Here is a 16,310-nt window from a genome sequence, read left to right as displayed (position 1 = left end):
TGTTTCTCTCTCTCACATTGGTGTTTCTCACATTAATGTTTCTCTCTCCCTCTCTCTCTAAAATCAAAATTTTTTTTAAAAATTTTAAATAATAAATTTTAAAAATAATAATACATAATAGCCAACACAGAAAATGACATTAGAAATGATGAGTAGATGGGAACTCAGAGACACGCACTGAACCCTGAAGCAGCTGTGTGACAGTGAGGCTGTCCCATGCTGGCGCTCGGCTCTTACCGTCAGTGTGGCCGTGTTCTCATCATCCGACCACTGCATGAAGAAGAGGACAGAAAAAAACATTAAATATAGAAAAACATTAAGTGTACTGGGCTTCCAAAAAGCATTGCTCCATGCAAAAATTATACATAAGCAGGTGACATAACTTTCCCTGAACACAAGTATATGTAAACAGAAGTATATGTCAGTGAGATTTTCATGTAATTTCTCACTTTAATGAACAGATGCTAAGATCTAAATGACAGAACCATTTCAGAGATCAATGAAATTACAACAGGCTACAGAACATAGTATTTTATTTTGAACCAACCTGTATTTCTTCTGCCTCATCATCACTGTCTGGCTGAGAACATGTTGGAGGATCTTCCCTAGGAGAACATGAAGCAAAAATTAAGCAAGAAAAAGGCTGTGTCCTATGTAGTCATAATTGCAGGTGTACAGGTACTGAGTACATAAAAAGCCTTTCAATTGGAGGGTAATACAGTGGTGCCTCGGTTTTCGAATGTCTCTGCTGACAAACATTTCGGTTTCTGAACGCCATAAACCCGGAAGTCAACGCTTCAGTTTTCGAACAGGCCTCAGAAGTCAAACATGCCCCACGGCTTCCGCTGAAGACAAGATCCTGAGGCCCAGCTGTTGGCTGCTGATCCCTCAGTTTTCAAACTTTTCAGAACTCGAACAGTCTTCCAGGACAGATTACATTCGAAAATCGAGGGACCACTGTATTAGGAAAAGTCCACTTTTTGAGACAGAAACTAATAAAAACCAATATCAAATTAATAAGTACAATAAAGATGGCGGAATTCTGCCTGGTTCTCAGAAATCACTTAGAAATAAGGAAAAGAAAACTCAAAGTCCACTCTGATGACACTAAAAATCATTCACAACTCTGAGTTCAGTGATGAGAAAGCGCTGCCAGAGGCAAGAAAGGTCACACAGGATGAAGGAATTCAGCAGAGCATATATCTGAAGAGCTGTTCTGCACAGCTGATGGAATACCCCTCAGGGGCAAGACTCCTTTGTTTATACAGTGAAAACAGAGTGTGTGGGCTGGTGGCCAGGGTTACCTGAGTCTGGACTGGTAACATAGAGAGGTATGGAGGAGAGAGGGAGAAAGAAATACTCAGACACACTCCGTCTGAAGAAGCAGGTGCTGGAAAGGGCCCTCTAGCAGCCAATCTCATTGCCTGGGGGAAGCACAGGCTGAAAGAACTCAGAGGGGATAACACTGCCCTGGCCCCTCCTCAATACTCAACTATAAACAACTGGCCTAGGAAGAACTCATTCACATAATAGAAACAAATAATAATCAGAATAATAGGCAGCACAGCATCTATACCAAGAAACTATAAGAAAAAGGGAAATGGAGCCTCTGGTTAACCATGGGCATTTATCTATCCCTATGTTCCCTCATGAAACTCCACTAAAATGATGACAGGAAAGACCCCAAGAAGACAGAGGACCCAAAAGAAGACAACTGCAGAAGGACGATGGCAACAAAAGTTTGGAAAACAAAAAGCCAAGGGGGGTAATCCACTGAGCAACAGCTAGAATCTGGAGACCTCTGGATGACAGGACCAAAGCTCTGGTGTATGAACACGGTGACTTGCGTGAGGTCCATAAAAACGGCAGTAAGACACCCAGTCTCCCTCAACTTGCAACCCAAGCAACTAATCCTCTTCCACGCCATGGCTAAGCAGGTTTATTTTCGGGGTGGGGGGGGGGGGAATGAACTAAAGAGGTTTTGGGATCAGGTCCATAATGGTCCAGAGGGATTTGGGAGTGAGATGCTAGAATACAATGAGGAGCCATGTGAAAGTCATACTGAACAGTGAGAGCCCTAGTTCCTGTCCTCCTACCCTGCTACCAGAATGCAGACAGATTTTAGAATTTCCCTCTGTGGAAACTGAACCACCCCAGAGGAAAGACCTACAGATGTCATCTGGGAATCTTCCATCAATACCTGCTGATTGCTGGCAGTCTTAGTCAACAAGCCCCAGTAAGTACACAAAGTTTCCGTGTGTGTGTGTGTGTGTGTGTGTGTGTGTGTGTGTGTGTGTGTGTGTCCCTCACTCTTAAATATGAATAAAGGCCTAAAATCATCAGAAAACTAAAGGAAGGTTCCCCAAGATTTTTTTAAAGAGTTTCTACAAAAAGGAGAGAAAAAAGGTACATGAAAGAAATAAATGCAATAAAGGGACCAAAGGAAAAATATTTTAAACATGATTAATATCCTTACAGGTAAAAGAAGATACTGCATCCATGAAAAAACAGAAGGCCATAAGAAAGGAAAAAAGGACAAGACTGAACCTGTACAAAGTGAAAATAGCTGAAATTTGAAAATTCAAAATGAATGGCAAAATCAAGGAAATTACCTAGAAAACAGAACTAAACAAAGAAACAGACAATAGAGAAGAAATGATAAAATGCAGAGGATTAATCCAGCAGATCCAATATCTAAATAACAAGAGTTCCAAAAACAGAAGCAAGAAAATAAGAGCAAATTATCAAAGACATAGTATTTTTAAATGTCCCCAAACTGAAAAATATAAGTCTCCAGAATGAAAGAGCCCGCCAAGTACATAGCGCAATGAATGGAAGAAAGGGGAAAAAACTTAATGTGCAAAGATGACTACCATAATTCTTCCCATCATACTAGACAAGCCCTTTTGAAGGGTGACTGCTACTCTTCCCATGAATAGCATTCATTTTCCCATCCCTTTAATCTAGACCGGCTTCAAGATTCATTGTGACCAACAAAAGGTAGCACAAGTGACCCCATGTGATTCTGAGTCTAGGGGTCAAAAAAGCCTTTTTGCGTGGCCGGACATGGCTCAGTGGCTGAGCTTCGACCTAGGATCCAAGAGACTGTGGTTCAATTCCCGGTCAGGGCACTTGCCCGGGTTGGGGGCTCAATCCCCAGTCCCAGGGTATGCAGGAGGCAGCTGATCAATGGCTCTCTCATCATTGATGTTTCTATCTCTCTCCTTTCCTCTCTCTTCCTCTGTCTGAAATCAATAAAGATTAAAAAGTTTTTAAAGCCTTGTCAACTTCCACTCTCACTTTTTAGGAATGAAGCCACCACTATCTAAAGAAGCTAAGACTAGTCTTTCTGAGGATGAGCGGCCACATAGGAAGAGAGGGCCAGCTGACAGGCAAGCATCCACTAGATATATGGACGAGGCCATCTTAAAACCACCAAATCATTACAGTTGTGGGACCTTAGCAAGACCCACAGAGGACCCGCCCAGCACCAAGAATTACGGAAGGCTCTGAGATATCGTCCTATGTGCAGGCTAACAAGTGAGCCTATTTGGTTGTTAGCTTTGTGCATCTGGAAACTCAATTCTATGGAATTACAAAAAGTTGATTAAAAGTTAGGAAACCGATGTACATTAACCAAAATCACAACAGACTGATAAACCAATGTGTCCATTTCTTGATTTACAGAGGAGGATATGCCTTTCCCATGATTGCTAACATAACACTTAATATATAATATACCCTCAACAAATTTGAATGGAACCACTCTTGGTAGCTTTGTATTTCTTAACAATGTACTTATACTATTATTTCTTAATATTATCACCACCTTAGATATTATTTCTTGGCAGAGTTGAGAAGGTTTAAAACACAAACATATCTAACATGTATTTTATAACTGGCATCCAGTATTATTCTGCCTTCAGAAAGACAAACCTGGTGGAGGTGGGGGAGTGGGTGGGGACAGATTAATCAAAAAACTTACATGCATATATGCATAACCCATGGGCACAGACAATAATGTGGTGAAGGCCTGGGGAGGGGGGAGTGGATGACAGGTGGAGGGGATCAATGGGGGGGGAAAAGGGTATCTGTAATACTTCCAACAATAAAGATAAATTTTTTAAAAAAGAAGAAAGAAACACAAACCTGGAACCAAAAAGGGACAGTGAGGATTAGTACCTGGGAGCACTGTCAGTCAGACCATTTGAGACACACCCAATTTGTGGTCCCAGTTCAAGTTATCACCTCTACTATAAAAATGTCCCGCGTCACTCCAGCTTACAGTTACCATTTAAAGTAAAAACAAACAACAGTGCTTATCAGAATACTGGAAGCTTTTATTCCAAAAACAAATAACAACAAAAAAATCCAGATATCTACTTACATTTTTAACTTGGCTACTAAGCCTGGAACCCCAAGATAGGATATCCCACCCATCTTGTTATTCCAATAGCACACTCAAGCACCCACCTCATAGAAGGTACCCAATAATGTGCAATGAAAATGAATCAGTCTTGCCCGGCCAGGCATGGCTCAGCGGTTGAGCATCGACCCAGGATCCAGGCGATCCGGGTTCGATTCCTGGTCAGGGCACATGCCCAGGTTGCAGGAGGCAGCCGATCAATGACACTCTCATCATTGATGTTTCTATTTCTCTCTCTCCCTCTCCTTTCCTCTCTCTTAAATCAATAAAGATATATTTTTTTAAAAAAGAAAAAGAAAATGAATCAGTCTCTACCAGCAATGCATGTTATCAGCCTCTTTCCCACACCCACTATGGGCAATGAAAATCAAACCATTCTCTTTCCCTGAACCCTGGAAGCAGCATCAGAATCCTCCTCAACACTTCACTCCAAGAAACCATTACTGGTAGATCAGAGTTGGCAAACAAGTTAAATCTAGTTATCACCCTTGGTCTATACTATTCATTTCAATTAGTATAGGCCACCATAGAAAAGAGTGAAGTAACCACGTCCACTTATTCACTCACTCAACAAATATTTATTGAGCCCAGACTGTGCTAGGTTATAAACGTAAATAAGACCCTTTGAAGAGTGTAGAGCCTGGAGTGAAAGGAATATTCTGTTTGCAGAAGTAATGGGGGAAGGCATGAAGAATCAGGAGCTATGGCAGCCCCAACAGCCGTTTCCTCACTTCTCTGCTAGTAAGAACTCCAACTTGCTCAGATGTTAAGTGCCCCTGTACCTTATGGGGATCCCCCCAATCACATGGTGACTACAGACAAGTCCCACCAATCATGGTTATTCTATTTCCTTGCCAAATAGGGACCCAACCCTGACCAACAGTTGCTAGAGGGTCCCTGGGAAAGTATGCCCTGCTTTCAAAAAGGGACATGAGACAGGACTTCACTTATTCTGACCTCTGGATATGGTTGGTAGTGTGAACATGATGCTTGAAGCTATTAGAGTGAACTTGGGCTCCAGAGAGGAAAACCAAGAAATTCAAAAAAGCTAATTTTGAGTCCTAGCATCACTGAAGTACTACACTTTTCCGTAACTGCCATGCCTTAGGGCTTCTTGTTACATGAAGTAGCATACTGGACCCACTGTTTAAGCCATTTTTAAAGTTGTATGTTGTCTTAGTCAGCTCAGGCTGCTGTAACAACACAAAATAGACTGGATGGTTTACCAATGGAAATTTATTTCTCACCATTCTGGAGGGTGGAAATCCAAGATGGGGGTGCCAGCAGGGTCGGGTCCTGGAGAGAGCCCCCTTCTGGCTGCAGATGGCCACCTGCTTAGTGTCCTATATGGGTGAGGGACTCAAGAGCTCTGTTTGATCTCCTATACAAGTGCTAGTCCTATTCATGAGGGCTCCAGCCCTATGATACAATCATCTCCCAAACACCACACATCCTACCTAATATCTTTGGGGGTTAAGATTTCAATATATGAATTTAGGGGCCAAACATTCAAACCATAGCAAATATTCTATTACTTGCAACCAAAACATCCCAATTGACACAGGGAGCAAACACAGAGAGCACTGGGTGGGTGTCAGGCGAAGGAGAATAGATAAGAGTTGAACAGCAAAAAAGCCACACTTATTTCATGGGAGATGAAACTGAAGAAATTATATTGAGACTTTTTCTGCCTCTTATTTCCTATGAACAAATAACTTGGGAACTTAGAGAAAAGCATTCAATTAGGAATTTTACTTTCTGAAGCAAGGTACTGTACTACACTAGAGTTAAGAGCATAAACTGGTACAATGGTTAATGGGCAATACTGGTCAAGGGTCTTAAACACTGTTATAATCTTTGCCCTATAACTGGAGTCTAGGATTCTTAATGTACAGAAATAATCCTAAACGCAAACAATGTTCTATACAAATATATGTTCGCTGAAGAATTATTTTTCAGTAAAGAAAAGCTGTAAATGACCTAAATGTCTGACAACTATGAGATTAGATCAATTACAGCAAACGCATATACATGAAAATTTTGTAGTTATTAAAAATAATATAATGCCATTTTTAAAGCACATGGGGAAATTATGCCATGATGTTCAATGAAAAAAAGGAATAGGAGCCCTAGCCAGTTTGACTCAGTGGCTATAGCATCGGCCTGCAGACTGAAGGGTCCCAGGTTTGATTCCGGCCAAGAGCACATACCTCAGTCGCAGGCTGGATCCCCGGTCCTAGTAGGGGTGAGTGTGGGAGGCAACCAACTGATGTGTCTCTCTCTCATCAATGTTTCTCTCTCTCTCTCCCTTCTACTCCCTCTGAAAAGGTAATGGAAAAAAAATATCCTCAGGTGAGGATTAAAAATAAATAAAATAAGATGGCTATTTTTAAAAAAAGGAATGAAACTATATAGTATGTAGCATGCTCACCACTTAGGCTAAAAAATGTGTTTAAAAAGACTATAAATTATAATTTGCTTCATTACCTTGCTCTTTGATACATAGTGTGCATTTCTCTGTCACTGTAACGATTGTAATGACAAACTTTCATCTTACTGCACAATCGAAATGGCACTGATAGGAATGAACTCCAGAGGCCGGGCCTGAGCAGGAAGGTGGTTACTTGGGCTGGTGCTCAGCTGTATTGCCTGTACCTCTCAACTTTTGCCCTGTTAAATATATGCTATGTCATTAGATGCTTTTAAATCTTAAAAAAAAAAAGACTAGAAAAACAAATGTGGCAAAATTTGAACAGCATTTGCCTTTAGGTGGTAGAATTATGAGTGATTTTTTTCTTTTCCTTTATTCTTCTCTGCAGTTTTCAAGTTTACTTAATGACAAGTATTACTTCTATACTTTAAAAAGAAGGCTGGGGGCATCTTTTACAAATGATAGAATTCTAAGCATTCATATTATTTGCCCTTCCCAGTGTTTACAGAATTTATCTTACTAAACAAAAGTAAGTCATACACATTCCCATAGTCTATGTTTAAAAAAAAAAAAAAAAAAAAGATGCCTAATGAATATATCTCAATATCTATAAATAACTTACTGGCCTACTCACAATAAAAAGACTATTCACATTTCATATAAAGGAGATAAAATGTTCACACAGTAATAGATGCAGCTATGGTAGTCTATAAATAATACTTTAAATACACACACCCATTCAACAAACTGTTACTATCTGAACTCAGGGAGACAAAAAGATTAGTACAGCAAGGAATATACTGAGAGGGATACACACCCAAGCCCACACACAAAACACAAACACTGAGTTTTAAAAAGAATGAAGAAAACTAATCAGTGATAAAATGCAACTTAGATGAATCTCAAAAGCATTAATTACATTGAATTAAAGCCAGACACACAAAAAATACACACTATATGATTCCACTTACATAAAGTTCTAGAACTGACAAAACTAAGCCATGGAGGTAGAAATCAGACCAGTGTTTGCCTGGGTGGGAAAGGGGAGGTAGGAAGGATAGACAAAAAGGGATATAAGGGTCTTCCTGGGGAATGGAAATGGTCAATATTTTCAGTGGAGTGGTGGTGAGACAGGTGTATATATTTATCAAAACTCATCAAATTGTACATTCAAGATCTGTGCATTTTATTGTAAACATATCTCATTTAAATTATACCTATAATTTTCAAGTTTTTAACTATAAAAGTAATATAATCTAAAATTACTACATTTTTCAAATCAAAGGCTCAATAAATATCGCTTTCCTCAGACGGAGCAAATGACATCCACATTCATCGTGTTAGTTGTTGAAGCAGAAACCAAAGTAATTCCTGCCACTTCCTCCTCCATTGCCGAGTTCTGAAGGTGTGAGCACCAAGGCATGATAAATCCATACACTCTCCCTGCTCCAGTGTCACCGTCGAAGTTCAAGCCACTATCAGTTCTCACTTGGTCCAATGCAGTATCAGGCTCCTAACTGGTCAAGTTCCACACAGTAACCAGTCATGTTCATAAACTGAAATTTGCCAAAGACTCTCTTGCTCAGAGCCCTTCAATACCTTCCAATTGACCTCACAATAAATTTTAGGATCTTTAACACAACTACCACATACACACCTCAACCTGAACCCTAACCATCTCTTCCATTTCACCGAGACTCACACCACGTGACCCTCTATTAGTTTCTTGCATATGAAGATTTTCCATGCCTCAGAGCCCCCCTTAATGGTGTTCCCTCGACCTAAAGGATTCTTCCCTCCACCATTCAACTGACTACCTTCTACCCAAACTACATATCTCAGAGGCTTATAAGTTACTACTTCAGGGTTTTCCCTGACCCTCTGACCCTCCCTGCAATCTTCAGCCCACTCTCACCCCAGTAACTTAATATGTCAGTGGCCTCCCCACTTCATAGCACTTATCACAATTTTCACTTATATATTTACTGGTGTGTTTAATGTTCAGACTAAGATTAATAATGATGAGAGAAGTTAATATTTCTTAAGAGCATACAATATACGAGGCATTGGGCTAAACATTTTACACACTATCTCTTTTTCTCCCTGCCACAATCCTATGAGGTTAATTCTATGGTATCAGTCACCAATTTACAGACAAGAAAACTGAGGCACAGAGAGCTATCAGTTTTACAAGATGAAAAAAGTTCTGGATATGGGTGGTGGTGATGGTTGCCTAACATTATAAATGTACTTAATACCAATAAATTATACACTTTAAAATAGTTAATATGGTAAATTTTATATGTATTTGACCACAACAAAACAAAATTTTTAACAATTCTAAGGGAAAATTATTTCCAACCTAGAATTCTAAAAGAGTGATGTTCCAGTAAGAGTTAGTATTAGGCTACTTTAGAAAGGATGGTGAGGGATGAGCACTAAGATAACATGATTTCTGGCAGAGACCTGAAAAAACACATAGGAACGTCATTAAATTGTATAACGCTTAAACTTTTTCAAGTTTGCAATAAAAAGACTAAAGCATGGTAATTCTTCCTTTTACAAATAGAGGAACTACATGAACGGAGAAGCATGGAGGTGGGGCCATGGCGGGTTAACTGTGGGGAACAAAATGCTAAGGACTTAAATGATATACCTTAGTAAAGCTTTCTGTTCACAATAAACAATAAATTTCTTATCTTAAAATAACTGAAGAATCTCAAAGGGTCATAACATGCCCTTTTCTCCCTCATCCCCACCCCTATTTTCTAAAGGCAGAGAGAAAGGAATTGCCCAATTTCATAACTAGTAATTATTAGAGAAGGAAGTACTCAATTTTGGAAAGTCTTATTAATTGAGCATTGACAAAAAATAAAGGATCAAAATCAGCACATAATTTTAGCTAGGAAAGTAAAGGGGAGAGAATAGTGCCAAACTAATATATTTATTTTACATGGCAATGGCTGAGATTTAATCAGTACAACATTCCTTTATGATAAAAGTATTAAAAGTGTTTTTCTGATATACTTTACCTTCCTGAAACCACCAGAGTTCCATCATCAAGTAAATAATCCTTCACATTCTGAGGCAGTGGAAGAATGACACTAAAAAGAAAAAAATGCATATACCAAAAAAGGTATTATTTTAAAAACCAAGCATAAGCAGAAAGAAAAAAATTCCAAACTCAATTAATTTTTTAATTACTTGTTCCCATTATTTGACTATGAAGTGGAAAATGTTAATGATGTACATTTGGTGGCAGCAGACTAGAAATTAGAATATGAATAAATATTCCAGTAAGCTAAATTAGGTTCATAAAATTACCACAACTGTCTTTGTGGTAAAGAAACAAAAGTCAACTGAATCCAAAAAGGAGGCTGAAATCACAGAATGGAAGCCTAGTGTGAATTCTGAGTGAGTACAATGATTACATGCCTTTAGGAAATTAGAGACCAGCAGATAATTGCAGCAACAAGGGAAATGCAGCAGACAAATAAGAAGAGGAATGGCATCTGACCACCTTCTAGGAGAGAGGGCAGAAGACTTAAGCTTCTGAAAACCATTCTTTGGTTGGCAATGAACACATAAGCCTAAGAATACATATTATGTGTGGATGTTTTCGTGGCATCCTACTTAACTGATCCCCAGAGGGATAAAGTTCTTTAACTGGCCATGCCTTTGCTTAATTTGTTTCAGATCATCATAATCAAGACTGGCAAAGCCATACCTGAAGTCACTTAAGAAACTTATTAGATCACTTATTTTTTGCTCTGCAGTAATAAATCACACAAAAAGTCCTGCCTGATACCTACAGGTAATGCTATTATTTTGATCATGAGGCATATACATTTTTTACATAAAATAGATTATGTCCTGCTTTCAGAGAGTCAATAGAATATCATCAACATAATATGCTTCATTTATTTACTGAATAAGTTTTTGGCACATTACAATGGTTTTTGTGCAAAGAAAAGATTATTTCATGGGCTACTGCGCTTTTAAAAATTAGTATCTGATTTATCTAAGTTACAATTTCACATTCAAATGCCTAGTTCTTCAGGCTTTTATTTAAAAAGTTCAACTACCAAATCTTATTAATGTATTTGTCAACCTGCTAAATTTTACCCAATATCAAGTGAGTCTCTGAAGCTTAAAAGTTGCTTTAAAAGTTTTAACTCTATTATAAAAATAATCTATTCAATTTTCTTTTTAAATACAGGAGTGGGTAAAAATAAGTTTACAGTTGTAATACAAATAAATAATACAATAATTAATAAGTAAATAATACAAGAATAAACTCTCTGTTTCATGTACTCACAAATGTAAACCTATTTTTGCCCACCCCTGTATGTCAACTGTCTAGATAAGCCTTCCCAGTTATTTAACTCTTACGAAGCCAGCAAATTAACCTGTAAGCATAGTGAATCTAAGGTTCTTGAAAACATTCCAATACTGTTTAAACACTTGAAAATCTTTCTTATAGTTTAATGTATCACCATTCTAAACCAATTACACAATTTAAATGTTAATTACCCTCAAAATAGCAAAAAAAAAAAAAAAAATTAATATATTTTTATTGATTTCAGAGAGGAAGGGAGAGGAAGAGAGATAGAAACATCAATGATGAGAGAGTCATCATTGATCGGCTGCCTCCTGCACGCCCCCGACTGGGAACTGAACCACAATCTCCTGGATCCTAGGTTGATGCTCACCCATTGAGCCACTCCTGGCCAGGCAAAAAAGAATGCAGCACCTGCTCTGGCCAGTGTGGATCAGTTGGTTGGAGCGTCATCCCATGTACCAAAAGGTTTTGGGTTTGATCCCTGGTCGGTGCTCATACAAGAAGCAACTGATCAATGTTTCTCTCTCACATCGATGTTTCTCATTCTCCCTCTCCTTCCCTCTCTCTCCAAAAAAATAATAATAATAATTTTTAAAAAAAGCAAAGCCTATGAGGGGGACAAGATATAAAAGAAAAAAATTACAGTACAATATGGTAAATGCTGTGCCAAGTGCTACCAAAACTCAGAGGAAAAGGGAACCATGCCCAAAAGAGTGAAGCCATAAACAAGTCACTGCCAGGCATGCTTTACACATAAGGGTGTCAGAGAAGAGCTTAAACTGGTCATTGAAATCCATTATGCAGGCGAAAATCCAATGAGGCTTAACTGGCAGATGTAAAAGACTTAAATGACAAAATATCTATACCATCAGATTGATACAGTTCTATATATACAGACAAGTAACTCTAATGAATTTTTTTTGACACTTTATTCTAATGAAATTTTAGAGGGAGAAGGAGCCTTTACAAGAGGCCCCTATATAACTTTCATGTTTGAGGAAAGAAACAGATTTAGAAAGGTAAAGTGGATGGCCCAAAGTCCTCTAGCTAATTGTTCTAAAGCCTGAGTCAAAGTTCTAGAACTTCTAAAAAAAAAATGTACTTCTATTCTTACCTGCATAATCATCCCTGAACCAAGTTAATAAACACCAAATAATAATGCTGAGTAAAAACAACAACAACAACAAACACACAGCATTAAAGCCTGACAATGGCAATGACAAAGCTAACACAATTTTACTGGATTGGCCTGGGTTGTGGAGAGGTACCCTTCCATATGTTAGGTTCAGTGATATCACCACATAAGTAACTACACTGAAGAGTTTAAAAAGAGTAAAGAACGGTTTCAAGAGACACAGCTTGGTCATTGACTGTTCAAAAAATCCCACCTCTTGGTTTATATTTCACTCTCAGCTTCATATGAATGTTACACATTTTAAGTGAACTAAAATTATTTTGCTTCAATGGAACTTTGATTAAATCCAAAATGTAACAACAGGCAGCATATTTGTTTACTATATGCCAGGAACAGTGGCAAGCGTTTTAAATGCTTTATCTCATTTAATACCCATGACAAGCCTGTTATTCTCTCAATTTTCCAAATGGGACTTAGATTACACTCTTTGCTCAAGATGCAAGTGGAACCAAAATTCAAAGCCAGGCAGAATTGGAATGGCTAACTCCAGAGTCCAATTCATTATATTTTACTGCTGAAGGCAAAGAAAACTACACTAGAGGTTGCAAAAGAACCGCACAGAAAGCAAATGTGAGTTTTAAGTGAACTCAGTGTGAAAATGTCTGACAGGTTCACAAGCATACCTTATGCCAACCCAAAATAAATAACTCTATCATCACCTCAAACCCCAAAGCCTATTTCAATTATGCAAGGTAATGAAGGATTGGCATATCAAATAGGAAGATTACTTCTAGATAGGTCTGCCGCTGCTGTTGAAGCTCTTCCTTTTCTTTTGGTGTAACTTTGACCATGCAAAGATTATCTTCCTTTGAGCTACTCTAACCTCCACTGCACCATGGGTAACTGGAAACTGATTCTATGTTTGAATAAGAGGATGGGAATGAACTGTCTTGAATATCTCCTTATGCTCTTTCAATCCCTCAGAATTTCAAAACAGTTTCCCTCTCTGCATTCACACTCCCTGCACCAAGAGGACAGAACGAAAGGCAAGGGACAGTTTATATCTAACTAACTGGCAAACTAGGCCTAAAGAGAGAGTAGGCAAAGTACAGAAAATGCTATTCATAGACATGTAGTTCTTCGATCTATCCCTCTTAGTGAACAAAAGCCTACCTTTGCATCGTGCCCCAGATGGCATGATCGCTTTTGAACATTTGGGGATATTCTCCTAGCTGTCTTGCCTACAATACCTGAGTTTCCTGGGTGAAGGATGAAACAGTTAATCCCATGCTTGCCCTGCAAAATAAGTATGGTTTCCTCCATTGTAGGCTGGAGAAATAAAAAGCAAACATTGTTCCACAACTTTTCCAGATAGCTTCCTCTAACGGAACATGACCATATCTAACAATATATAACTATACTTCACTAATGCTCCCCATATACACTGTCACATTGGAGCTTCACAACAGAATTTGTGGGGGGTATCATTGTTCTTATTTTATGGGGACTAAAAGCAAGTAAGTACCCCCGTGGGTTAGTCAGTGGCAAAGCCGGGACTACCCACTTCTCCTGATCACCTCCCTCTGGTAATTCTAAAAACAATGACGGTGACTGGTTTACTCCACTACTCACCAGCCTCTGACCTTCTCTGAACCATGACATAACCTTCTACCTCCTCTGTCACAGTCCCTGACACGTAACAGAAGGCCCGGCAAATACCGATCGACTTCATTAGTCTCCCTACCTGAAATACCACTAGGAAGTCGAAATCTCGGCCCTGGTGCTCCCATCCAGTCATTACAAGGCCTGCATTTTTTTTTTACTTTTTTTTTTAATGGAGCTAGAACTTGCCCAAAATGTCGCAGTTTCCTTTTGCCATCGTCCCGGCGTGGCCCCCTCCCGTCTTACCTCTTGATGGTTAGGCTTCGAAATAGTGGGTACCATGCAGAGAACTGACAGTGCAGCACATGCTCCTTCTTCATCCTCCAGCTGCCGCCGTCGTCCCTCTCCCTCCCTCCAGCACCCTCCCGGAACCTATTTCTCCAGTTCCGGAAGTACCCAACGAACTATTTTGGCTCAAGAACTCTTCCGGTCCAGAAAGCAAGAAGGAAGTGCCAGTAAAAGGAGCAAACGAGGAGACTTGTGGAGCGTACTTTTACCCTACACTCACACACGCACACAAAAACAGAGTTCGATCCGGAAGAAGAATTCCAGAAATGTTGAGAAGACTAGAAGAAGTGCACGCCCCACTTCCTCTCCTAGACGCGCACTGCCCCGGAAGTTAATCTTCTAAGGCTCCGTACCGGCGGGGTTTCGACGGGTGCCGGGAGGGGCCATGTGCCTATCCTCATATAAACGCGAGGCGCTGCTGTGTCTCATGCTGTACCGGCTTCCCTGGAGACTGCATCCTCGGACTTCTGCTTTCTTCTTTCGTTCCCCTTCCCAAAGGAGTAGCCTTCCCTTCACCCCACACCTTGGAGTAGGTAACTGGGCTTGGGCCAACCACGTACAGATCTATTTGGGGAAGAGGGCGGGAGCACACCTGGAGCGCGCGAGCGGCCACGCGCATCTCCCGGGGTGTGCCCTGGGCTCGCACGCGGGGCAGCTGGGGGGGCCGCTGCGGAGGCGCGGAGAGGAGGGCCGTGTTCAATGCAAACCTGAGATTGGAATAGGAGAGTTTCGGCTCCTCGGAGTAATCAGGAAATACTAATTTAAGTGCAGTGGCTTAAGCATCTGCAAAGATGAGGAGTGACCCCGTTTCTTTCGTGGGGGAGGGTTATGAGAGGGCAAGAATCCCATCTGTACGATCCGAGGGAGTAGACTTTGAAGTGCAAGAGGACAGGTAAACTTGGGGGAATAGAGGAAAGGGGAGCGGTTTCTCCTTTGAGCGTCGAGCTCATTTATAGCAGCCTGGAAAAGCCAGGTTTTATCAGTATCCATGCCATGCGGGAATACTGAGATTGGCAGGATCCTGGTCTGACTTGTAATGCCATTCCTTTTTCTCCTCCCCTTGCCTCCCCATCACCCTTCGATCTGTTTTCCCTACTCCCCCCGGAATGGCTTATCAGATAGCGACCACAAAATAGAATATTAAGGAAGTTCACGTTTGTTTCTTTAGAATGAAAGAAATGACTGGCTGCTGAGAACCGTTTTTCTAACCTAGCCCTTGACTCTTACGGTTTCATGCCTTTGGGCTTATCCCAGGTGCCTGTGCCTAAAGACGCACATTTTAGACGTCTCCTTAAAAACCGTACAACTTACTGGTGCATCTAAGCAGTTTTAAATTGGAAAAGTAAGAACCTGACTACAGGCCTCTTTAAAAGGTATTCATTAGATAATTACTAGGTCCTCGACCTACCTGGAGTTAGAAATCCTTCCCCTCGGGAATATGCTTTGTTTCTTGTTTTGTTTTTCTCAAAATGTTACTGGCTGTTTCAGTTGGGAGCATTGCTTTTAAAGATATATTTTCAAAACAGAGGTAAATAGATTATAACGTTGCAGTGTTTGTTAGGGAAGAGGGCAGTGGTAGTGCCCTCTGAGATCCAGGATTATGCAATACTTTCTGTTTCGAGGGAGAAAAAAGAAGCAGTATTCCATACATGTTAGGAGAATGATACCAGACCAATAGTAACCTCGTGCCAGATGGGGCAGTCACTCAAATATTGTTTGGATTGACCTAGGAATAGACAGTTTACAGCGAAGAAAATGTTAGCACTGATGGGGTGAATTTGGGTAAGCTGTTTTCTCTTGAAAATAGGGATTAATAAAAATAAAAAAAAAGAAAATAGGGATTAATAGATGTATAGGATAAAGTAGAAACCCAAAACATAGTCATTCTGGGAGCAGTAATACAGTAAAGCCCAGGAAACTTGAGTGTGGTGGTTGTTCAGTGACTTTAGTAATACTCACAGTTGATTTAATATAACTCGTTACACATTTAACCAGCATCAAGTAAATCGACATTACAAACAGATGC

General features: G+C 39.9%; 2 protein-coding genes across 12 annotated transcripts in view; one reads left to right on the top strand and one right to left on the bottom strand.

Moving 5' to 3' along the window:
• Nucleotides 1-14,610, bottom strand: part of CDC123 (cell division cycle 123) — a 53,255-nt gene extending 38,645 nt beyond the window's left edge. Inside the window, exons 1-4 of the mRNA XM_081127992.1 lie at nucleotides 14,243-14,610; nucleotides 9,890-9,961; nucleotides 548-605; nucleotides 238-270 (exon numbers count right to left, since the gene is read on the bottom strand). Coding sequence (XP_080984118.1) covers nucleotides 238-270; nucleotides 548-605; nucleotides 9,890-9,961; nucleotides 14,243-14,316 — 237 coding nt within the window. The 5' untranslated portion in view covers nucleotides 14,317-14,610. The remainder of the gene's footprint in view (nucleotides 1-237; nucleotides 271-547; nucleotides 606-9,889; nucleotides 9,962-14,242) is intronic.
• Nucleotides 14,611-14,630: 20 nt separating this feature from the next.
• Nucleotides 14,631-16,310, top strand: part of NUDT5 (nudix hydrolase 5) — a gene marked incomplete at its 3' end in the record, with an annotated part of 32,489 nt that continues 30,809 nt past the window's right edge. For 3 of the 11 annotated variants that reach the window (XM_081128003.1, XM_081128010.1, XM_081128004.1), the window contains exon 1: nucleotides 14,636-14,813. Of the gene's footprint in view, nucleotides 14,818-16,310 lie in introns of all 11 variants that reach the window. The other 8 variants (XM_081128009.1, XM_081128005.1, XM_081128013.1 and 5 more) reach the window with 6 other exon arrangements.

Source organism: Miniopterus schreibersii (assembly GCF_964146895.1).
Source record: "Miniopterus schreibersii genome assembly, chromosome: 1".
In the NCBI taxonomy this organism is placed as follows: domain Eukaryota; kingdom Metazoa; phylum Chordata; class Mammalia; order Chiroptera; family Miniopteridae; genus Miniopterus; species Miniopterus schreibersii.
Note: the sequence above shows the minus strand (reverse complement) of the source record. Positions and strands in the feature narration are given on the sequence as shown.